Below are 24,783 nucleotides of genomic sequence, written 5' to 3'. Positions count from 1 at the left end.
GAAACAAAAAAACCCCAAACCTAGCTGTGGGTGCTCTGCTAATTAATGGAGCAGGATTTGAATCTCTCCTGAGCAACCGCATAAGCGCACAGCTTCCAGGGAACACTGGCTGGAAGGAGCTAGGGAAGCCCATTAACGGCTGTATTAACAGAGATAAACAGTGTGACCCTCTTGTCTGGCACAGCTCGGACCGTCCCTGAGTTAACTCCTGTTGGGACTGAAGAGCAGATCTTTTAGAGACACAAACAACCTGGGGTTTAAAACTATCCGTGACAGAGACGCCACATTGTTCTAATGGTTCCTTACCCACGCTGTTAAAAACTTGCACCGTATTTCCCTTCTAAATTTATCCACTTCAGCTTCCAGACACTGGATCTTGCTAGACCTTCCTCTGCTGGCCTGAAGAGCCCAACGTCAAATTCTGTTCCTCGTGCACAGAATAGACCGGGACCCATGACACTCCTTGGCTTTCTCCTTAATAAACAAAACAGGCCTCACTGCTTGAGTCTCTCATCATAAGGCCTGGAGCTGAGGTCCCTGCCTGTCACTGGCAAGTCGCCTGAATGGACAGGAACAGTTCTGTGGTCCATTTAGAAAAGAAGCTAAGCCCAGAGTCTCAGCCACCCTTCCCCCTCTTGGTAATGCAGGATCCAGCATCAGGTGAGATGCCGCCGGGCCCACAAAGGTTGCTGCCTCCGCCCACAGCCATCCCTCGCTCGTTGCACGGTGGTACGTAGAATCTGAAAGGCGCTGGGTGGTTGCTTACATCGGTGTCACCTGCTGCCACCCTGATCCAGGAGCGTTTTGCGTTTGCGTCAGGGCACGTCTACCCAGCAGGGCTAACGCCGAAAGTAGCGACGCCCCTTGAGCTACGTCAATTGCGGAGAGGACGTCGAAAGGGCTTTTGGGGCTGCCAGCCAGAAGTCCGTGAAAGAGCACTCTTCCTCCGACTTTCCTTCCTTCTCGTACAACGAGGATTCCAGGAGTCGGAGGGAGGAGTCCTCCAGCCTGCCGTGATGTCAAAATAAAGGCTTGTAGTGTGGATGCGCACTGCGTTATTTCGGAATAATGTCAGTTGTTCTGAAATCACGCTGCGGTGTAGACATACCCTCAGTGCCCGCGCCAGGATCAGCCCCACTTCCCTCCTCCCGTAGACGCTACTATTCTCTAAGCCGCTGAACACGGTGCCACACGGTGTGTGTGCCTGAGGATCGCACCACGGGAAGCCCAAACTCCGCACCCCCAGAGACACAACCCCGCAGACGCAAGGCCCCGGATCCACTTCTGGGACCAGCCAAAACGCCTGGTGATCTAGGGGGAATAGCAACCCCGTCCCTCCCCCGTGCGAAGGGTCAGTCTCGCTAGGCGGAGGGATGCGTTCACACCGAAGACCATGATTCCCTGGGAGCGTGGGCCAGAAGGGCCTTCCCCTGGGGAAAAGCACGGCTGCTTCTCAGAGATATTTACAAGTGATGGCAACCCCCCAGGGGCTCCGGCCGGCCTTTTGCTGAGAATGATAGAATCCCAGAATCCCAGGGCTGGCAGAGACCTCAGGAGGCACCGAGTCCAGCCCCCTGCCCAAAGCAGGCCCAGCCCCAACTCAATCAACCCAGCCAGGGCTTTGCCAAGGCGGGACCTAGAAACCTCTAGGGATGGAGATTCTGCCACCTCCCTCGGGAACCCATCCCAGGGCTATTTTCCTAGGGAAAGAGTTTTTCCTCATCTCCAACCTACACCTCCCCCACTGTAACTTGAGACTGTTGCTCCTTGTTCTGCCATCTGTCACCACTGAGACCAGCCTCTCTCCATCCTCTTTGGAACCTCCCTTCAGGGAGCTGGAGGCTGCTCTCAAATCCCCCCTCACTCTTCTCTTCTGCAGACTAAGCCCAAATCCCTCAGCCTCAGCTTGTAGCTCATGGGCTCCAGCCCCTGAATCATCTTTGTTGCCCTCCGCTGGACCCTCTCCAATGCGTCCACATCCTTTTTGTAGCGGGAGGGGGGGCCCCAGAACTGGCTGCCTGTCAGGGGGCACGCCCCTGACGGGGGCTGCTGACCCCTTTATACTGACCCGCGTCTCAGTCCGGGCCCGTACCGCACCCCAAAGTCCCCAGAAGTTCCGGCCCCTCTATCAGGGGATATACGGTATCAATGTCTCAACACAAAGTCCAGGCCCCTCTGTCAGGGGATATACGGTATCAATGTCTCAACACAAAGTCCAGGCCCCTCTGTCAGGGGATATACGGTATCAATGTCTCAACACAAAGTCCAGGCCCCTCTGTCAGGGGATATACGGTATCAAGGTCTAGTGCCTCTGGGGAGCCTCTCCCGGCCCCAGACCTGGTTATCCAGGGGAGGGCCTGCGTGGTAGGGGGACCCGGGCCCTCCCTCTCCACCGGGTCCCAGCCCAGGGCCCTTTAGGCAGGGTCTGTGGCTCCTGCCGGCTCGGCGGGGAATCCGGCCGATACACGCCGAGCCAAACTTTGTCTTCCTTGCCCTGGGCTGCTTCCTACCACGCCCCGGTTCCCCGGGGGCCCATTGGCCTCCGAGGCAGGACCTGCTGGGGCTGTGGGTACGTTCCGGTCTCCTGGAGTCGGGGTCCGCTTCCTTGGTGTCAGGGCCCAGCACTGGCAGCGGTTCTGGTCCCAGCGGCTGCAAAAACACTGGCCTGGCTTGGTCTCCTCCCTCCCCCAGCTGTCCTCCTGCCTGCTGGGCTCCCTCTGCCTTTATACCTGGCCTCTGCTGGGAGCATGCCCAGCAGGGCCGGAAGGGCGGGGCCCTCTCAGCCAGCTGGGCCTGGGCTACTCCCAGCCCTGCAGTGCGGGGCCTGTTCGCCCCGTCACACTGCCACACTCCAGATGTGGCCTCCCCAGCGCCGAAAAAAGGAGAATAATCACTTCTGTAGATCTGCTGGCCATGCGCCTCCTAATGCACCTGAGGGAACACCGACGTCCCGCCCTGTCGTTTTTCAGCCGCGCTGCTCAGGGATGTATGGGGAGGGCTCTCTTCCCGTGTGTGCTGCGATGTAGTGAGGGTGCTGTCCACTCTTGTAGCCCTGCATCCACTCTGGTTTTGCAGTCCCTGGTTGCTGTGTTGTGCTGAGTGTGACCCCTACTGCCCTATGCTGGTCTGCAGAGACTCTATGGCTATGTCTACACTGGAGCGATGTTGCGCCAGAGCCATGCAAATGAGGCTAAGCGTGGAATATCGCCGAGCCTCGTTTGCATGTCTAATGAGCCGCCATTTTTGCGGAAAAGGCTCTTGCGCCAGAAGGAGCTGTCTACCTGCCCCTTCTTGCGCAAGAAAAACACTCTTGCGCAATGCCGTGACGCTGATCATTTTCGGGAATAACGGCATTGGGCAAGAGGGTTTTTCTTGCGCAAGAAGGGGCAGGTAGACAGCTCCTTCTGGCGCAAGAGCCTCTTCTGCGAAAATGGCGGCTCATTAGATTTGCAAACGAGGCTCGGCGATATTCCATGCTTAGGCTCATTTGCATAGCTCTGGCGTAAGATCGCGCCAGTGTAGACATAGCCTAGGTGTGTCCGTGTGCAGTGCCCAGTGGGGGATGGTCCCTGAGGGGGGGCATGTAGGCAGGGACCCAGCCGCCTGACACCTAGGCTAGGTGGAGGCTATTGAGCAAAGCAAGGAGCTAAGGGACCAGTTGCTGGGAGCTGAGTCAGTCTTGGCTGGGGGAAGCATGAAGGGAGCAGACTAAGTCCAGAACAGGGGGGTTCAGGGGCCTGTCAACCCCTTCCCCCCAGGAGAACTAAGGCTCTGCCATGGCTCCTATGTCAACACGGAGCCTGCACTGTGCTGTATCTCTGAGAAGCAATGCTACCTTCTCCTCTACCGGCTGGCGGAAAGCCACATCTGTCTGCGGACGGGGGTGCAGGCTCAGGGGCCCCCCAACGCGCCGTCCCACATTTTTCATGGACTAGACTTAAGAGCGCAGCAGCCCAGAGAGGTGCCTGGCGGGGTCTGATTTTCAAAGCCCCTAGGCACGGGTCCCACCGAGAGTCAACATGCTTCTAAACCTCCTGCAGGCACAGTGGAAAGTGCTCACTGTCGCGAGAATCACAGGTCCGATGATGCATACCCAAGGGGGGAAGGACAGAACCAGGTGGACAGTTTTAGCAAATAAAGGATATTTATTTATGACAGTGATGAATGTATAGTATTTATTCTAAGATTTTTAATAGACCGGGTTAATAATGAATTTACAGTATTTTTTATATTTCTTCTACGATTTCTAGTTAAACGTGTCAGGGTATGTCTACACTACCCCGCTAGTTCGAACTAGCGGGGTAATGTAGGCATACCGCAATTGCAAATGAAGCCCGGGATTTGAATTTCCCGGGCTTCATTTGCATAAGTGGGGCGCCGCCATTTTTAAATCCCCGCTCGTTCAAACCCCGTGCCGCACGGCTACACTCGGCACAAACTAGGTAGTTCTAACTAGGTTTCCTAGTTCGAACTACCGTTACTCCTCGTGGAATGAGGAGTAACGGTAGTTCGAACTAGGAAGCCTAGTTCGAACTACCTAGTTCATGCCCCGTGTAGTCGCGCTGCACGGGGTTCGAACCAGCGGGGTTTTAAAAATGGCGGCTCCCCGCTTATGCAAATGAAGCCCGGGAAATTCAAATCCCGGGCTTCATTTGCAAGTGCGGTATGCCTACATTACCCCGCTAGTTCAAACTAGCGGGGTAGTGTAGACATACCCTTAGTGTCCAGGGAATGGGATGAAAAGCAAGCCACGTCCAGGAGTTCCATCCCAGACAGCGGGTAGATAAGTTTCAAAGGGTTAGCCAAGCCAGCCTGAAACAGGGAAAAACTTTAAAAACGACCAATAGTCTATTAGCACCTTAAAGACTAAATAGTTAAAAGAGGCTGATGCGAACCCTTAGTTTACACTAGGAAAGGAAGAGAACTAACACAGATCCTACGCAGACATCAAGAACCATTGGCACCTTCGCTGCGTTGGAGTTACACTTGAGAATGAAGCGGAGTTCCAATCCTTCTCCGTGTATTTGGCTTGTGGAATTGGTTTGCCACAAAACAGCAACGTGGAGGTCCCTGAATGAGTGTCCAGGAGTGTCTTCGACTGGTTTTTATATCCTCCCCAAGAGCCGTGTGCACAGAAGCCCCTGTGTGGTGCAGCACAACATCCAGCCATTTCGCCTGCCCTGCTGGGGGCGTGAGAGACCCTTTCGGCCTGCAAGAGAGGTGACGCTACACCCCTTCCTGGGCCACTGTTTCTGCATCCACAGCCTCCAGGTAATCTGTAACAGGAGCATGGCCCAGAGCATGGGTCACCTTGAGTTCTTGCTGCTCATGTGCAATGAACACCTCGAACTGTGGGGACCAGGTGGGAAGAGAGAGAAAGCATGAGAAAAACCCCCGCACCAAACAAAGCAGCCTGTAGTTTCCCTCGCTCTTGCACTTGGGCACAAACTAGTCTGCAGACACAGGAAAGAAGAGGAGGGCTGACAAGAGTATTTACCCACTTGCTTTGGGGACCGGCAGAAAAGGCCCCGAACTGGGGACAGAAGACAGAAGAAAAAGGTTCGGTGCTACTGAGCATGATCATGCGCCCATGGGAAAAGACAGGAGGGATTAGGGAAACCCATTCCCAGAATCCTTCTGGTTTCCAACAGTGAGCAACAGGGGAGGCAAATCTGTTTAGATCAAATAGCCAGCAACCCAAAGCCGCCCTAGAAACTCACAGGCAGCGTGTGGGCAGTTCAGAGATCTTTGACTGCCGCTTCCATCCGGCCTCTGGGTCTCCAGGCTCTGAGCAAGCCCACGAGCAGCGGAACCTCATGACACCGGCCCAGCCAAAAGCTCTGGGAATCTCCCGTCACTTTCCCAGGCCAGTTTTTTGCAGCACCAAGGGGCTTTGATGGGCTCTGCAAAGAGTGGAACCAACCCCCCTCCTCCAGTCTTTATCAATTGACCCATCCTGCCTGCTCCCTCCCCCATGCCTGGTGCTGCTTCCACCAGACAATACAGACACCCTGCAGGGAAGCAGACGGGGAAGGAGTGGAGTCTCCCTCAGGGCCTCCTAAACTAGCTGCTATTATCTGCAGGAACTGTGCCATGGGTGCCACATACAGAAACACCCACCCAAGCCACGGTGAGTAACCCCGTCCTGTGGCTGTACATTCCCTCTGGGGGTTGACGTAGATGTTGTATGACTCCGTGCCTGTTCGAAACAACGCTGACGGGGTAGTGCAGCAGCCACGTTCCTCCCCAGAGCTGGCTGCATTTTAGTTCTCAACCAAGCAACGTACGTTCAAGATCCTGGGAGCTTTGCCTGGTTGTGGATTGCGGATCGGAGACATGGGCTTGCAAGGTGCCTTGAGATCCTTCTGATACATTCCGGAGCCCGGGTGTCTGACTGCATCACTTCCGCTGAAAGGCGGATTCGGGGTGATTTCTCATTCGCTCCAGAACTAAGCATGCCCTGCTGAAGACTATGGCGGGGAGGGGATGGAGGTATTTACTCTTTGGGCAAGTCTTCACAGGGGAGTCATTTCGAAATAACTCCCCTTCTTTCGAAACAAGGTGAGCATCCACACAGTTGGTTATCTCGAAATGATTTCAAAGTAACGGGCTGGTTATTTCGAAAGAACAACTCCAGCTTGTGAGGAACAGCGCTTATTTCACAACTGTTATTTCAAAACAGTGGTAGCGTGGATGCTCCACTGTGGCTATTTCAAAATAACGACTTCCCAGAGTCATTCGAAGTCATTCCTCCTCGGTGTTTCCTGGGGCTCTATGTCAAGGTAGCATGTCCACATTAAAGGAACCTGTTTGGACTCATTTTGAGGCTTCTCTGTCGGGTGGACATGCTATTCCGAAGTGTTTATTTCGGGAGTTATTATTACAAAATAATTTCCCGGTGTAGACAAAGCCATAGGTTGTCATCTGTGTAGAAGAGCAGAACTCTCGACCTGAGAGTTATGTTCATAAGGTTGAGCCAAGGCCTTGATTAACTAAGTGCGTTTTCTCACGGTGAGGGAAGTCAGGGGTCATCGAGTTGCCATGGGAACAGTAGGGGAAAAAACATGAATGGGAGGAAACTTCAGAGAGGAGCTGAATGGCTGCACAAAGAAAAAGCCACATGGAAGACTGGAAATGCTGCACAGGTGGCCAGAAGTCCAGGGAGCAACTTGGAACATCCAAGTTGTCACAAGGAGGAAGGAGAAAATTTGTTCCTCTTGGTTTCTGAGGACAGGACAAGGAGTAATGGGCTTAAAGTGCAGCAGGGGAGGTTTAGATTGGACATTAGGAAAAAATTCCTAACTGTCAGGGTGGTCAAATATTGGAATAAATTGCCAAGGGAGGTGGTGGAATCTCCCTCTCTGGAGATATTTAAGAACAGGTTAGATAGACATCTGTCAGGGATGGTGTAGGTGGAGCTTGGTCCTGCCTTGAGGGTGGGGGGCTGGACTCAATGACCTCTTGAGGTCCCTTCCAGTCCTATGATTCTATGAAATATCATCTATCTGCCCGCTTCAATGCAGAAAGGTACAAGTTTCTGGGAGGCACTAACAAGAGGGTTGTGAGCAAGACAGGAGAAGTCATTATTCTGCTCTACTCTGTGCTGGTTAGGCCTCAGTTGGAGGATTGTGTCCAGTTCTGGGCACCACATTTCAAGAAAGATGTGGAGAAATTGGAGAGGGTCTAGAGAAGAGCAACACAAATGATAAAAGGTTTAGAAAATTTGAGCTATGAAGGAAGACTGAAAGAACTGGGCTTGTTCAGTTGGCAAAAGAGGAGACTGAGAGGGGACATGACAGTGGTTTTCAAGTATCTAAAAGGGTGTCACAAGGAGGAGGGAGAAAAATAGGTCTTGGCCTCTGAGGATAGGACAAGAAGCAGTTGGTTTAAACTGCAGCAAGGAAGGTTTAGACTGGACATTAGGAAAAACTTCCCAACTCTCAGGGTGGTGAAACCCTGGAATAAATTGCTGAGGGAGGTTGTGGAATCTCCATCACTGGAGAGATTGAAGAGCAGGTTGGACAGACACCGGTCAGGGATGATCTAGATAGTGCTTGGTCCTGCAAGGGACAAGGGGCTGGACTCGATGACCTCTCGAGGTCCCTGCCATTTCTAATGTTCTATGAATCTAAGTGGTTGGTCCTCAGCCAATACAAATTCAATTCGCTCTGGTGAAGACAACACACCTTCCCCCATCTATCCCCACTGAGGATTGGGCCCATTATATTATATATAAATCAAACTCTGCATCACTGATCCCAGTCCCTACAGGCCAAAGGTTCGGGAGGCTGCCTTCTGGCTCAATTATGCAAAACGCCCCGCTGGGCTTGATTCCGACCTTAGACCAGTGGAACGCCTCTGACTTCAATGACCCAGATCCAAACGCTCCTTCACTAGCCAAGGGCAAACCTTAGGGTTCCCCTCCGAGGCCACTTTTTCAAGAACTCAGCAACCAGCAGCTCCCACTAAAGCCACCAGAAGGCAGACTTGTGGAAAAGCCTATGACACTGGCTCCTCTGGCAAGGAGTTCCACAGGTTGACTGTGCCCTGTGTGAAGAAAAACTTCCTTTTGTTTGTTTTAAACCTGCTGCCTATTCATTGCATTTGGCGACCTCCTCCTTCTTATATGGTGGGAATAAGTATATAACTTTTCCTTATTCATTTTCTCCACACCTGTCATGGTTTTATACACCTCTAGCATCTCCCCCCTTCGCCTCCTCTTTTGTAACCTGAACAGTCCCGGTCTTCCCCATCTCCCTTCAACTTGGCTCCGGGAAAGTTGGAAACCCTTCATGAATGGGAGCGTCACGTGGGTGGAGGTGCGCGCGCCAGCGAGCCCGGGCTGAGCCCCGCCAGGCGGGGCGGGGAGCCGCTGCCGCCTGCGCGGGGCTGGCCGGGGCGGGGCTGCCGCAGTTCCTCGGGGGACCGGGCAGGCGGCTGCGGGCTCCGCGTCCGGCGCTCCCTGGCGATGCGCGGCTCGCAGCGTCCGCGCGGCTCGGCGCCGGGGAGGGAAAGTTTCGCGCAACTTTTGGGGGGCCCCTTTCCTCTCCTGCCCCCTTTGCCATAGCCCCCCCCCCGAACCCCTAGCGCCCCAGGTCCTGCGCCCCAGCGCCCCCTGCCCTGCGCCCTAGCGCCCCCGACCCTTGCGCCCCAGCGCCCCCTGCCCTGCGCCCTAGCGCCTCCGGCCCCTGCGCCCCCGACCCTTGCGCCCCCTGCCCTGCGCCCTAGCGCCTCCGGCCCCTGCGCCCCCGACCCTTGCGCCCCAGCGCCCCCTGCGCCCCGCGATGCCCTCCGCCTACACCCAGCGCTCCCTGGCCGTGCTGCTGCTCTTCGGCACCCTGGCGGCCGTCATGGCCGTGCTCGCCTCCATCCTCATCTTCCAGCTCCAGGCGGGCCGGGGCCGGGCCGGCTCCCCCGGCGCCCTCTCGGAGCGGGTGGCCGGGGTGCTGCAGCCGGTCTCGGCCGTGCTGGCCGCCCTGTGCCTGGTTCTCAACCTCAGCTGCCTCCTGCTCTGTCTCTTGCACAGCTACCTCAGCACCGAGGCGTGCAGGGGGGACCCGGAGCCGGACAGGTAAGGGGGAGCGCGGGGGGGGGGAGGGAGGGGAGATGCGCTTGTCTTGGGCTGGTTGCAGTCTCTCCTTGAACTCCCAGGTGCTGGAAGGGAAAGGGGCTGGGGCTGGGGCAGGGGGCAGCATCATGGGGTGAGGAGCAGGACTGTGCCCCGCCATGAGGCACGCTGAGCCTAGAGCCGCTGGCAGAGGAGGGGAGGGGAGGGGAGGAACTGAATCCCTGAGGCTTGGGGAGCAGGTGTCTGCAGGTTGCCAACCAACTTAGCGGGTGGATCCCCTTAAGGCACCCACAGGCTGGGGGCTGTTTAAAGACCTGGGCCATGAATCCGGAGAGGAGAGGGAGAACTCAGGAGAGATGTTGAAGGACCCATCGCACCAGGATCCTCTGCCAACTCCCAACCTTGGCACGGGGCAAGCTCCCCGCCGCAGGTCCTTTCAGCCGAGCTCACATCCAAGGCAGTCACTCGGGTACCAGGCCCAGCACTTGGCTGTCTCCCACCCAGGCAGTTCCCATCCCCATCTCTTTCACAGTAGCCCTGGGCCAGCGCTATGGAAATCCAGGTTCCGGGACCCCAGCCGCTGATGCCCGGAGCAAGTCACAGGATCTTTGCCTCCCTTTCTCCATTGCGCACTGGGGAGAACAGCCCAGCCCTGCCCTACCATAGGGCCCAGAGATGGGGGCCAGATAAGCCCCTGGACAAACGACAGAGCTGAGCATTGTGACCAAAATTCTCTTCTGCAGCTCCGGCTGTGGAGCCCCTCGAGGCGAGAAATGTGCCGTTTCATGCCCTGTGTATTTGTGCTTAGCGACTTTCCGTCTGGTTACACTGACACAGTATTTAACTCCCTGGCACTTAGTGCATAAATACCCAGTGCCACCAACTCAGCGGGTGCAAATTAGTGTCGCTTCATCAACTCTGCTGGAGGGCTGCCAGCTGATCCCAGCTGGGCATCAAAGTTCCCGACCTGCCCCGGAACATAATGACTCAAGGCCCCAAATCATTAACACAGAGCCCTGTTAACTGAATCCAGTCTTTGGCCAGTAAAGGTGCCTGAGAACGCCAACACTGGACTAGAGACATGGGTGCACACAGTCCCTTTCTTGCAGGCTGGTAGAGGGGGACAATCAGTTAGTGGAGCACTGGCTATTTTAACTTTCTGTAGTGCTGAGGATCACAAAGCACTAAGGCACCCAAGGTCCCAAGTGCTATTAGAACTGCTTTGAGGGGAAACTGAGGCCGTGAGATTCAATGGCATGCCCTAAGGTCACAAAGTGAATCAGTGGCAGAGAACCGGGAGTCCTGGTTCCAGAGGGTGGCCGACAGTCCCCGGCCATGTCCACAGTCACTCCTGTAGCAGTGACTCAGTTTGGCTCTTCTTCTGCCTTGCTAGCTGCTGTAGCAGGCTCCTTTGCTGTGAAGAGCCTCCAGGTACCACAGCATCAGCAGCACACTGACTCAGACCATAAATTAGGATTGATATCCCCTCCTTGTGCCCCCCCCCACCTCCAACACCTACATCTAACACTGCAATTCATTAGCATCCCAGATCCTTGCTTAGCAGATTCTATAGTCGGAAGTGAAAAGTCAGAAAAGAAGGCCAGCTGGCCAGATCCTGCATCAATTTACCCCAGCTGGAAAGCTGGCCTCAAACTCTCTTGGTTTGCGATGCTTATTGGTAGAGAAGAAACAGGCGATCCAAGAGCGGAAGGGGTAAACGGAACTGCTTTACTGCAGTTAGTAATTAATATTACTAAATAAGGTTTTTTTAAATAGTACTTAACGTAATTAGGAGCGTAATGAACATACTAAAATAATAAAAGGGTGTAATTGGTGCCAATTCGTTACCACTTGGACATTGTGTTGAATGTCCGAGGTAAATATGTGTGGGCAATAAAGCTGTTTCGTTTACCCCCTCTCCTCCTGGGTCGCCAGTTTCTTTTCTAACACTTATAAGCCCATGTGCTCCTCCACACACCTTTTCTTTTAGGACCTGGCAAGCTGGCAACTCTTGATTAGCATCTGGGTGTTTTTAAAGGTGACCTACCTATAATGACTCAAGAGCCCAAATCATTAACCCAGAGACCTGTTAACTTAATCATTACCAACACGTTTGCAGCTGCAAAAATGTTTCTGAACACACTGCCTCTTTCCTTCACCTACCAGAACCTGGGCCCAGCAAGTCCTACATGGTTGATGCACAGCTGGTTTTGGCCAAACATAGGCACCTCACCTTGACTGGCAAGTCAAAAGGGAAAGCAATTTGCAAATATTTGTTTTGAAAACTTATCGTCGGATGATGTCTGTACAGATGGACTTTCGGGAATTCACATGCACGATTAACTAGACTAGAGCTGAGGAAAATTCAGAATTTTCAGCCTGTGGAAAATTCCAATATTTCAACATTTTGTTTTCATCCTCAGTCAGGACAAAATGTTAAACATCTAGGCTGTGTCTACATTGGCACCCCTTTCCGGAAAAGGGATGCTAATGAGACACTTCGGAATTGCAAATTCCGCGGGGGATTTAAATATCCCCCGCGGCATTTGCATTTACATGGCTGCCGCTTTTTTCCGGCTCGGGGTTTTGCCGGAGAAAAGCGCCAGTCTAGATGCGATTTTCCGGAAAATAAACCCTTTTCCGGAAGATCCCTTATTCCACTCTGGAAACGACAAAACGTTTTGTTTGCGTGTTTCTGGTCAAAATGAAACATCCCTCAGATCATTGTGTTGGGGGCTGTTACGCCAGCCTGAAACGCCTCTCTCAAGTCTGTTCAAGGTTACAATTTCATTTCCTTTTGCCGGCACCTCATGAGCTGTAATTCAGACGCCAGATGTCTTCATTCTGCTTTGTGGGCCAGGTTCCTTTGCTAGAATCTATCTCCCATCATGCACTGGCAGCCACGTGATTTGCAGTGCCGAACTGGAGGGAAAACTTCACTGCATTATGGAATATGTAGTCCAAGTAGGGAATCCAGCTCATAGCAAACAAAGGGACCAGAATTACTGCTCCCATAAGGCACTGTACACAATGGGAAAATAGTTTAATGTTGAACAGATTAAAAATGGAAGGTTTTGGATCAGTTCAACAATTTGAAAATATTTCAGATGGGTCCCACAAACCAAAGTGTCATTTCATTTTCCCGATGGAAAATGGAACCACTTCTGCACAATCAAAATGTTACTGCCGAGTCCTTTAAAGCCACATTTTCCATTGGAAAAATCATTGTGATGGCAGAATTCCTGACCAATTGCAAATGCGACCCGCCACCGAGTTCAGATGTTAAAAGTTCTACTTATTTTCAGAGCTCCACAATTCACCTGTGAAACTCCCATGAAAACGGGAACAGGTCAATGAGCTACTTAGATGCCTAGATGTATGACCTTGCAGTCAGCTATCAAGCATGCAGGTCACACTTCCAGGGTCGGGGGCTGCATTTCGAAAAGACTCATTAATGGATGTAGGGGTCATGGTGAATAACCAAGCAGGAGTTTGCCATGCATCGTGGTGGCGAGGAATGCAAGCATACTCCTAGCATGTCTCAGCACAAGAATGTGGAGTGGATGCAGTTGGATGTTCTTGGGACTAGCATTGACTAAACCAGTTCTGGTTTCCACTGGGAAGGGTTCAGAAAGGAGCTTCAAGGACAACACGAGGTCTGCACCTCGTGCCTCACAGAGCGAGACAAAACCAGTCCAGTTTACTTAGTTTAACAAAGAGGAGGTTGAGGTGACGATCAGAATCTGCACTGAGATTTGTGATAGCAGAAGAGCCTTGTCTCTAGCAATAGCGGCTAGAAGCTGAAGCTAGATACCTCAGGTGCCTAATGTGTGCAGGGAAGCCAATCATTGAAATGTAGAACTGCCAGGCTGGAAAGGGAGTTGAGAGATCGTCCTCTGCAGCCCCCCGTATTGAGATAGCCTATGGTTACTTGATCCTAACTCAACTTTGTACGCCCCGGGGGCCACAATGATACTCACAGCCCACGCCGAAGGGTGCAACTTGTGTGGTTGCATATGCATGCAAATATCTATGCCAATAGCTTTGTTCACACTGACAGGCATGAATACAAAGATTAAGGCACGACGACACGACACGCAGGCCCCATTTAAGTCCGTTCTGCTGATATTAATAAAATGCAATATCTACCTGATTTCCACCCATATTGCTTTTCATGAGAAATGACAGTCCAGGAGTTTAACTGCTAAAATACATATCAACGGAAGACCGTTATATTGAGGACTTTTTTGTTTTGGCTCCCACCTGTGGGCCGCATATTGAACCCTGCGTAAACCCAAACCACACCGCGGGCCGCAAACAAACAGGCCACATGCGGCCCACGGGCCACGTGTTAAGTAGCCCTGCCTTAGACCATCCCTGACGGGTGTTTGTCTGGCCTGTTCTAAACATTCTGCAGTGACGGGGATTCCACCACCTCCGTTAGAAGCCTAACACAAAGCTAAACTGTCTTCCTAGTTAGAAAGTTTGTTCTACTATCTAACCCAGTGTTTCTTAAACTTTTTAAGACCAAGGAAGACCAAGGATTTTTTTGTGGAGGGGGGAAAAAAAGGTCTGGGGGGAAAGTTATTGGGAAAAAAGGATTGGGGGTGGGGGGAGTTATTGAGGAAAAAAGGTCGCCTGCCCCTTTAAGGTGGCCATTTTGAATGTTGTTCTCCGCAGCACACCTCCGACTGGTGTGCCATGGAACACAGTTTAAGAAACACTGATCTAACCCAAATCTCCCTTGCAGAAGATTAAGCCCCTTACTACCGGTAGTGACCCACTGAACCAGCCAACCTATATCTCTGATGAGATGGGGTGATTTGGGCCCTAACTCAAGCCTGGCTGCTTTCTAAAAGAGATGCTCTAGGGGCCTGATGCAAAAAGCCAGTGTGAAAAGAGAAATTCTCTGGCCTGTGCTGTCAGGAGGCCAGACTAGATGGTCCTAGCTAACCCTTCTGGCTTTAAAAATCTATTAATTACTCACTCAGAAATGTTCCTGAAGTAATTCGATCACTCAGCACACCGTCAACCTGTGGAACTCCTCGCCAGAGGATGTGGTGAAGGCTAAGACTTGAACAGGGTTCAAAAAAGAGCTAGAGAGATTCATGGAGGTTCGGTCCCTCAATGGCTATTAGCCAGGATGGGTAGGAATGGTGTCCCTAGCCTCTGTTTGTCTGGAGGTGAGTGACAGGAGAGGGATCACGTGGGGATTCCCTGTTGTGTTCCCTCCCTCTGGGGCATCTGGTATTGGCCACTGCCGGCAGACAGGACACTGGACTGGATGGACCATTGGTCTGACCCAGTCTGGCTGTTCTTATGATCCTTGCTTACAGGGGTGGAATTTCAGTAGTTGATAGAGGAGATTGGGACTCTGGACTCTTAACTCTGCCACTGACTGTCTGTGTGTCCCTGGGCAAGTCACGTCCCCTTTTTTGGAGCTAACGCATCCTATCACCTTCCGGCACATGTGGAGAGGGTCAGTTAATTCAGGTTTGAAGACCCCTGGATGCCCCAAAAGAAACACGTCTTTATTGCACGGTTACCAGTCAAGCTTGCAACCTAGCCTGAACGGCCCCCTTTAAAACCAAAGCGAGAGGCAGATGGTTACAGAAAAGAGGCGGGCTGGGTCATCGCAATGCAGAGGCTGGTGAGTGTGCTGGTGGGAGAAGGCAGCAGGGCCGAACATGGCTGGGCCCAGATATGCACCTTTGGGCATGAGCAGATCTGGTTCTTCGCCACCATCTGACGGGCAGCTGTATCCCAGGCCATGCTGGTGACACGGCAGCCACGCTGCCTGTTGCCTGACTGCCGGCAGGAGCTGCTGTTTGAATCCTGCTTAGGGTGGGGGCGAGTCCCAACTGCTCCTGTTTGAGCCTTGTTAAATGCAGAGTTTGCCAGTCACAGCTGTCTGCCTTGTATCTGCGTAGGGGAGACGGAGGGCAGCCGCCCAAGAAGGGCTGGGAGAGGGGAGCCCTAGCTAATTCCAGGTGCATCTTGTGCAGGATTATGCATCTAAAGGCAAGGCCTCGGACAATGGAAACAGGGCGCTTACCTGATCCCACATCCCCAAGAGGCAGAATGCTGCTGTTCAGCTGCAGACGGTGGTCTCGCTGTGAGGGGAAATGAAAGGGACCCACGCTGGAGAGAGCCATCCGAGCTCAGCAAACTGGGAATCAGGACTTCTGGGTTCTATTTGCAGCCCTGCCACTGACTCACCCAGTGACCCTGGAGCAAGCCACTTTGCCTCTTTGTGCCTCAGTTTCCCCCTCTGTAGAAGAGGGGTTGTCACTACCTGTCTCACAAAGTGGTGAGAGGCTTAATTAATTGACGTGATCAAAGAGGTCTGAAATTTAAAAGACTACAGAAATCAGAGGATGCTTCTGTGACCAGTCTACCTGGACTCAGCCGGCTTCTGACACCGGAACGTACCCACCCTGGATTGCTCTGTCAGAACCAGCTGAGAACGTCGCTGGTTCTTTTAATTGGCAGGAATTTATTCTGAGTCCATGAGGGCAAGAGAACAGCTGGGGTAAGGGGGCGATGACTAAACTGTTCAGCAAAGGGCCTCCCATCTGTGACCTCAGACTTGCTTGTGCAGGATTTAGATCCACCCTCTGGTCCAATCCCACTGCTTGGGCCATGCACCTTGCTGACTCTGGCCGGGCTCCAGGAAAGCTCTCCCCACCCAGCTCTCCCCACCCAATTTGGCTTCAAGAGTTTGTCCCAAATTAGCTTCCGGTTCTTGTTTTACCCTTCCACTGCTGAGGGCATGAGTGTCCCTGGATAGCAGAGCAGACTGGAGGGCTGACGGGAGGGGATGTGGTTCAAGCAAGGGACCTAGAATCAGGACTCCTGTGGCCTGTTTTCTCTACCCCTCTTGCTGGGTGATCCTGAACAAGTCACATCACTTCTCTGTGCCTCAGTGTCCCCGTCTGAAATGTGGGGGGGGTCCCTTCCCTCTCACTTGGAGGGGGCGGGGCTGACAAAGAGTGTTTGTTTGCCAAGTATTCTGAGCGCCTAGTACGGAAAATGCTGTTCTGGTCTAAAAACGCCAGCGTGCGAAGGGTTAATTCTGACAGCCCCGCCTCCCGCCGAGATTCCCCCAGGGACATGGGATTAGCTATTGTCTCCCCAGGTCGGAGCTGGTGTTTTCATCCTGCCCATCCCCAGCTCTAGGGGGCAGCCCCAGACCCCCAGAGGCGACGGGGCTCTGGTTTCATTAGGGGATCTGCTCACGTAGCAGGCGGCTTTCCCACGTTGGGCTTGTCACGCTGAATTACTGCTCCAGTTTTCAGCCCGGCCCTCGCCGGCCCCGGCCTGCTGGAAACAAAGCCTGTTCCTCCCCCGCTAATCCCCCCAATCATGTAATTAATAAAACAAAGTGCTTCTCTCGGGGAGCAGGAGCCCTTCCAAGTTCTGTGAACAGCTCCTGGCTGCAGCCTCCCAGCCCCAGGCAGGCTCAGACATTCCAAGTGTTCAGCACAGAAAAGACCCTGGCATGGGCTCCAACTCATCCACCTTGTAGCCTCCCAGCCAGGGGCCGTGCTAGGGAGAGCACTTGGAGGCTCTCTCCGCTCACCTCTTTCATGCCTGCAAACCCTAGATTCAGCAGACCAGGTAGCCCAAGCACAACTGGTGCTGCCTATCAGTGCCTAAAGAACTCCCCCTCACCCCACCGCCCCACCAGGCTGAGCAGCCCTTCTGGACCAGAGATCAAACACTCCAGGGTGGGGATTTCCCAGCACTGAACATCAGAACGACCAGACTGGGTCAGATCAATAGTCCATCTAGCTCAGAATCCTGTCTGCGGACAGTGGCCAATGCCAGGTGCCCCAGAAGGAGGGAACACAACAGGTAATCCTCATGTGATCCCTCCCTGTCACCAACCTCCAGAGATGCTAGGGGCACCATTCCTACCCATCCTGGCTAAACCATTGATGGACCTCACCTCCATGAATCTATCTAGCTCTTCCTGTTCAAGTCCTAGCCTCCACCACATCCTCTGGCAAGGAGTTCCACAGGTTGATGGTACGTTGACTCTCTCTCTCTCTCACCTTCCCAAGTCCCAGCCGAAATTCTCTGCAAGGGAAGTCACAGAGGGGCAAGGCGGGGAAAGACGTTCGAAATAAATACCCAAACTCACTCCTGGCTGGAGGCAATTCAGTGGCACTTGTATGTACGGAGCTGTTAAGTTTCGAGCCAATTCCCAATGGACAGGTGTCCACGGTAAAAGACGACTGCCGCCACCAGCACAAACTGGCCCCTTTGCCTCTGATCTTTGAGGCCAAGGACTGCTTGGGCTTCAAAGGCTGAGCTGCCCTTCGACCCGGGGGGCCGGGCCTAAGTGTCACGGGGCTACAGCATGCGTTGCCATGGAAAGAGGTAGGCGTGGGGGTGGGGGGTAGGCAAAATGCCACTCCCCAGGGATGGCCCACCCAGCTCAGTCATTCAGACAACGCCATCCACAGCCTGCCTCGTGGGGAAGAACCACCCAATCCCTTCCGTGTTGTCTATTGGGACGGTTGTGCTGCGCACACACCTCCTGTAACCCCACTTAGCCTGGTGGCATCGGTGATCTTTGCCTATTGTGTCACAGCTGTTAGTGACTGTGCTGGGCTCTCCCCATTAACAAGAGCCTGGGGTCCCGGCCTCCTTGGGTGACAATGGCCCATGAAGTCCCCACAAGTGGAGGACGGCAGTTCTCTAGGTTGCCTCGGTTGTACTGAAGGGAACAATCTCAAGCAGTTTTCGCAGGGTAGGCAGGAGCAGCTACTAAGTGCGGGCTCGCTAGTGTCTCATGGCAGGGCTGCTGGAAAGGCGCAAGGGAATGTGCCCACAGCAACCATCTGGTATCACAGTTGGAACAAGCCGAAGCTATCAAGCAGAAGGGCTCAGATAGTACCATGAGGAACATCAGAACGGCCACACTGGGTCAGACCAAAGGTCCATCTAGCCCCGTGTCCTGTCTGCCGACAGCAGCCAATGCCAGATACCCCAGAGAAAGGGAACAGAACAGACAATCATCAAGTGATCCATCCTCTGTCGCCCATTCCCAGCTTCTGACAGAGGCTAGGGATACCACGCCTGCCCATCCTGGCTAGTAGCCATTGATGGACATATCTTCATGAACTTATCTAGCTCTTTTTCGAACCCCGTTATCATTTTGACCTTCACAACATCCTCTGGCAAGGAGTTCCGCAGGTTGGCTGTGTGTTGTGTGAAGAGGAGCACGCAACACATACCTAGACAAAAACAACAAGTCCTGTGGCACCTTATAGACTAACAGATTTATTGGCGCATAAGCTTCACATGCAATCTGACAAAGTGGGTCTTTGCCCACGAAAGCTTATGCGCCACTAAATCTGTTAAGTCTATTAGGTGCCACAGGACTTGTTGTTTTTGCAGATTCAGACTAACACAGCGACCCCTCTGATACATGCCGAGGCAAGAGGAGCTGGCCTTTTGCTGTTGTCTGCACGCATCAAAAGGTCAGTCCCTTCCAAAATGTACATCTAAATTACTGTGGCTAGGATCTGAGTAAAGCAAAGCAATCCAGCTCCGAGAATGACAATGCAACCTGGCTTTGCTTAGCTCACTGAAGTAGCACGTCCCCCTTCCAAACTGTTAAAGGCCACAGACTTATAGACTAGTGAACACATCACTTTTCGTTGCTCTTCACTTCTTGCAATAGTCTTTAAGCAGCGTTGAAAAATGTCTCTCGCCCATCAGCTTTGGCCTCCCTTTTCAGTCTGCAGCCTCTTTAGGTTTCTCCCTCTCCTTGCAGCAATGCAGCGTGAGCAAAACCGGCTTTTGCTTTGTTTGCTCCTTCCACGGAGCTGCACCATCCAGCTCGGGAAAGGTGCTGGTGGATCTGGGCTCCCTCTGGCGGCCGGCCTGTCTCTGCGTCTCATTTCTCAGCCGCTCAAGTGGGTGGGGAACCACCGAGGAAAGCTAGTCAAAGTAAGGCCACGTTGCTCCAGCCCCGTAGGACAACAGAGCATTCCTCTCCGCTTAGAGCTTCACGGCCGATCAGGGCTCAGTTATTTCGCTCCCGCTGCGCGTGACACTAGCACGGAGAGCAGGTTTCTGCCTGCAGAGCATCAGGCAGACCGCGGAGTGCGGAGGGGCGAATTCGGTTCCCCAGCAGGGCCAGTTCAGGGCTTAAACTGCATCCTGGCATCTCTGATGTGCTCAGGAACGCACAGCAAAGCCCTTTTCGCCCCAAGTCCACATTTTGGATTGAGGAACCGTAGCAGCCTTAGCCTGGCTCATCAAACTCGATCCAAAGGCCCAGTCGCTTAGACCTGTTTGAACACTGGCGCCTTGGCGATAGGGATGTACTAGTGTAGTCGATTAACCAGTTAACCGATAAGCTAACGTTTATAGGTTCATGCTGTAGACCAGTGGTCCCCAACCTTTAGAGGGTCCCGGGCGCCCAGGGGTGGGGCCACTCACATGCCGGGCGCCCTGGGGCAGGGCCGCGCGTCCGGGGGCACGCCAGAGGACGGGGATGCCCTTGCACCCGGCGCCAGCATGTGCCCCAGGGCCGGGGCTGGGGCCGCCCGAGCGCCTTGTGCCAGGGCCGGGCTGGGGCTGCCCGAGCGCCGCGCACCCGACACCGGTGCATGTCGCGCGCCTGGGGCCGGTGCCTCCTGTGCACCAGGGGCAGGGCCAACCCAGGTTGTTGGCGGGTGCCATGGCCCCTGCGGGCACCGCATTGGGGACCACTGCTGTAGACCACACGCCATTTCTCCCCCTCCCCCCGCCAGTACATTTTTTAGCAGGCTGACCAGCAGCCTGTCTCAGTCCTGACTTGCGGCAGGTCCGGGACCGACCCCTGCTACAGCTCTATATTTAGAGCATATTAGGGACTGGCTGGGCAGACAGCCTATCTCAGTTCCGGCTCACGCCAGGTGTGAAAGCTCAGACTGCCCCCTAGACAAGGGCTGCTGCCTCTCTCTCAGAGGCAACAGCACAGGGTGACAGGCAGCCGGTCTACGAGGGGAGCTGGTTTTTAAACGGGCTTCCCTTGCAGACCAGCTCCTGCCTGGCACCCCAAGCTGCTGCCTCGGATACAGAGGCAGCAGCACGGAGTGGAGGGGGCTCCTCTGGAGTGGGGCCGGAGCACACTGGCTGCCGGCCCCGCCCCCAGGGACTACAGAATAGTCGACTAACCAATAAGAATTCACTAAGTTACTTGACTGTTCAATTGGCCGATATTTAACAGCCCTACTTGGCAGAGAAGGCTGCTCTGCTTTATCTAGACTCCGAGAAATAGAAGACCTTAGGGTCACTAGGTGATAGAGTCGATCCCCCTGCAGGTGCGGGCAAGGCCTCGGCCAGGGGGTGTGTCTGATCCGAGGGCACTGGGATCCAGGTCGCGGGCACCCCCCTATTGCCTGATTTTACCACCCAAACGCTTCTCTTGTCTGTTTTGCAGAGCTGACTGGTTCCTGTTGGACAGCCGGGTGATTCGGCACGTGGCCATTGGCCTGTTCTGCTGTGGCATCTCCGTCTATTTGGCAGGCAAGCCCCCTCCTTTCTCTGTGAACCCTGGGATCACATTCCTGGGGGGCGGGGAGGGCTCGGCCCCACGCGCGACTCACACGCTGCCTCTCGGATGCTCAGGCACCTGCCTCCCCCGTCGGCGCCGTGTCGGTTGTGGAGCGGTTCATCGGTCAGGCTGCACCGATCGCTTGTTTCCAAGTGGGCGCCACCAGGCTCCCGAGTCCAGGTTTATTCCTGCAGTGGCGGGACCTGAATCCTGTTTCCGAATCCTGAATCCGAGCCCTTCAGCCAACTAACTCCGAGCGGGACGCCAGCCAGGGCTGTGTCTGAGGAAGGATGCTGGGCTGTGGCTAGGGCCTGCTGGTGTCAAGTCCCTGCTCTGCCACAGGCTCCCTGCATGGCCCTGGGCTAGTCACTTAACCCAGATGAATGAAGTCGGGGGGGATTGGGCACCTACCTACCTTTTGAGATCTGGGTTTTCATCTTTCTGGGCCTCAGTCCCCAGGCGTAGACCAGGCTTGTGGTGGGCTGGGAGGTGTTCGGCTTCTACAGTAACAGGCTGTACAACCTTTGCCAAGACGCTTTGCCGCTGTGCTTTGCCTGTTTCTCCCTCTGTAAAAAGGCCTGAACGCTGAGAAGGCAGCAGCGACATTTTGGGATTCGGGGTGGGGAGAGGGGACAACAGCAAGTAGTTTTAAAAGGAAGGCTTCACTGGGATTTGGGCTTTGAGGCACGGACTGTTCTGGCACTTGTTTGATGGGGGAGGCTGCAGCACAGAGGCCTGGGTTGGAGGGATTCAAAGCACCAAAATCCCCTCTCCCCTCCTCAAACCATCGTGATGCCGCTCCTGGGGGCTGCCTTTCTCCTGGAGACCGGTGTGGACAGCCTGTGGCAGGGGCAGCTGGGAACATCAGCTGTCACGGGCAAGTCCCAAAACCCAGCCCCTGGCTTTACGCAAACAGGTTGGTGAGTTGCTGAGCTGGGGTGGGGATGGAGGGGGTCTGCCCAAGATCGCTGTCCTCCCCTGGACCTCTACCCCTGCTCAGGGCTTTGGCTGCAGCTGTTAAAGGAGGCAGCGGCTCTCATCCCGGCTCGCCCCAGAGGCGAGGCCCGTGGGCGGCGGCGTCTCGTGGCACCCAGCCCATCCAGTGGCAGAGAGCTCACTAGCAATGCCATTCCTGTCACCGGGGGCTCAATATGGCACAGCCAGGAACAACCCCTCCCCGCTTCCCACGCTGCTGGTACCCCCCCCTCGCTGCCTCATCAGAACAAGGGCATCGCCAGGCGGCATCAGGTCCATCTCACCTCGGTTCCCATCTCCAACAGCGACCGGTGCCAGCGGCTCCACGGGAAGGTGGGAGAGCACCCCGGGGTGGGGGAGGACGGAAACTCACCCATCCCAGAGGATGTCCCCTCCTCCCCGTCTGCATCTCCAATGAGCTTGCAGCGGGGTGCCAGGGGCCAGCCCAAGGCTCGGTTAATGGAGCCCTTTCAGGGGCGGGGCATTCAGACTGAAATCGTCTTTAAAAAAAATCGACTATTTTACAGCCAGTGGGGGCAGGGCCAGGGGCCAGCTGCTGGTAAGGCGTGAGCGGCAGAGCGGCGCGGAGGGAAAGCAGACCGAGAACAGGAGGGCAACGCACACAGGGATCAGTTACCATTGAAGCCTCAGGAACATGCTTGCTACTAGCCCTGACTCAGGGAGCGGAGTTTTCCAAAACTCCCAGGTGTAGGGGACGGGTCCTTCAAATCACTTTGGCCCAGCTCCACAAGGGACCTAGGCACCTAATACCTTTGAGGCCTGGGAAATCCCTTGCCCCCTCACCCCCTCCCTGCCGGGCAGGAAATGGGCCCTGTGGGAAAGTGGCAAGGGGCTGCCATTGACCGGTGAGGCAGGAGCAGCGTCACGGAGCCAAGGAGACTGCTTCCCAGTTGAGATCAGACGCGCAATCGAGACGGGACTCCTCTCCCTAAAAGCCAGGCCCCAGCTCAGCCACAAGCAACGGGCTTGGCTGGGGGCCTGCCAGGTCCATTCCCCCGGCCTGTCAAAGTCCATTCTGGTCTTATCTGAGTCTTGCTCTCCTTCCCCCCCGCAGCTCTCTCCCTCTACATGCTGCTGCTGTTTGAAATCGAGACCGGCATCACCAGCGCCTGCATCCTGTCCTCAGGGATCATCGTCCTGCTGATCACGGTGACGCACGCCCTCGTCCGGGCTTCCCAAGCCTCGCGGCGCAGCCAGGCCGAGCTCTGCCGTACCCTCTACGAGAACGACTCCGCCCGGCGCAGCAACGCCCCCGCCAGCGACCTCAACAACAGCAAGAACGTGGCCGCCGCCCGCCCGCGGCCAGAGATCCACCGAGAGTTCTCCTACCCGCCGTACCTCGAGCAGAAGTCCCACCTGGCCTCCTCGGCTAGCGGCAGCTTCACCTTGCCAGGGAGCCACAGGCCGCTGACCGAGAAGGATTGCTGCAGCCTGCCCCGGACACACAGGACGCTGTCGGCCGAGCCCGGCCTGCTGCAGCTGCAGGGCAAGCCCTGGAACAGTGTCACCCAGGAGATGAGGAATGTTTTGTCCCGGAAGCCAGGAGCCTCTGGGAAAGATTCAACTTTGGTATGAAGGCTGGAGGGGGGACGGTTCGTCCCAGCACATAACAGGGGTGCGGCCAAGATCTGTATCTCCCGTTAGCCCTTGACGCGGGCCACTCCCGTCCCGACCCCACCTGAACAGCTGCGAGCCCTGCCCGGGAGCTCACTCAGACATTGGGCAACGCGAAACCCACCGTCTTCCCCAAATAAAAGGGCCTTGGTGAGCCCTCCTGCACTGCGATAGAGGGATGTCGAGTTCTAAAATTATATCATACTCCTCCTGCGGTCTGGTGGATGATGTGAGTCCTTTCCCAGCTGGGCTGGGGCTGCCGTTAGCCAGCCTAACGGGCCGGCACTTCCAGCTGGAAAGGTGGCTCTATAAAACTCCAGCCTGCTGCATTCTGCCTCTTGCATCCTCCTCCCGGGAGGAGAGATCCTATCCTGGTGAGGCAGGAGGCCAAACTGGGCCCACGACAGCGTGGCAGAACTAAGAGGCACCAAATCGCAGGGCAGGGACCGGGGGTGTCACTCGTCGGATGAGCGCCGCACTTCAGTGTCTCATTTCCTGTTCCCTCCTGGGCCCGGCTGAGCGGGGAGCAGCGTTCCCCCCCAAGCGGTGCCCTTGTGCGGCCGTTCAGCAGCGCGTCAAATGTGGATTAGCAGAGTGCCCGCAGCCAGGTTTGTCTTTCTGCATCCACACACGCCTCGGGGCGCCAAGGGGCACGTATTCCGCGCACGGATGGGAAAAGCCAGCACGTGGATGCTACGGATTCGAGGGAATATTGGCTGGGAGGGGCAGACGGGAACGGACAGGTTCAGCCCGGCGCAATGGCATTCATCACTTATAGTGGTGGGGAGAGGGGGAAAAACACCCACCACCAGTATCAGCCCCAATGGAGTATCAGGCCTAACCTATGTTATCTTCTCCAACCCAGCTCCCGTCCCCACCCCCGGTTTTTTGCCCTTCTGCTCCCACTGCAGCCTGCTCCTGTTATTCCTCAGCTACGCTACAGGGCTTCCGACAGTCCATAGGGAAGACCCGCTCCAAAGCACGGCTTGCTATCCCCCACGGAGGGGAGCAACCGGCCACGGGAGCAGGGGCCGGGAGTCGACCCAGC

The 24,783-nt window shown here is 54.9% G+C and overlaps 2 protein-coding genes across 4 annotated transcripts in view; one reads left to right on the top strand and one right to left on the bottom strand.

Annotated features, from left to right (window-relative positions):
• MEF2B (myocyte enhancer factor 2B) overlaps window positions 1–24,783 on the bottom strand; it is a 76,594-nt gene that overhangs the window by 49,618 nt on the left and 2,193 nt on the right. The gene's annotated exons all lie outside the window — the stretch shown is intronic.
• On the top strand, window positions 8,925–23,906 carry TMEM221 (transmembrane protein 221). The gene is made up of 3 exons (XM_075902836.1): window positions 8,925–9,571; window positions 21,012–21,097; window positions 23,176–23,906. The coding sequence occupies exons 1-3, from the start codon at window positions 9,285–9,287 to the stop codon at window positions 23,694–23,696; spliced, it is 894 nt and encodes a 297-aa protein (XP_075758951.1). The 5' UTR covers window positions 8,925–9,284; the 3' UTR covers window positions 23,697–23,906.

This window comes from Pelodiscus sinensis, chromosome 19 (genome assembly GCF_049634645.1).
Source record: "Pelodiscus sinensis isolate JC-2024 chromosome 19, ASM4963464v1, whole genome shotgun sequence".
Classification (NCBI taxonomy): domain Eukaryota; kingdom Metazoa; phylum Chordata; order Testudines; family Trionychidae; genus Pelodiscus; species Pelodiscus sinensis.
This window is presented reverse-complemented; position numbering and strand designations above follow the sequence as displayed.

Bases quoted from the DNA above. Each gene is read 5' to 3' on its own strand.
- TMEM221 (XM_075902836.1), top strand. From the start codon at position 9,285: ATGCCCTCCGCCTACACCCAGCGCTCCCTGGCCGTGCTGCTGCTCTTC. The intron at 9,572-21,011 runs GTAAGGGGGAGC...TCTGTTTTGCAG, and splicing joins GGGGACCCGGAGCCGGACAG to AGCTGACTGGTTCCTGTTGG. The intron at 21,098-23,175 runs GCAAGCCCCCTC...TCCCCCCCGCAG, and splicing joins CATCTCCGTCTATTTGGCAG to CTCTCTCCCTCTACATGCTG.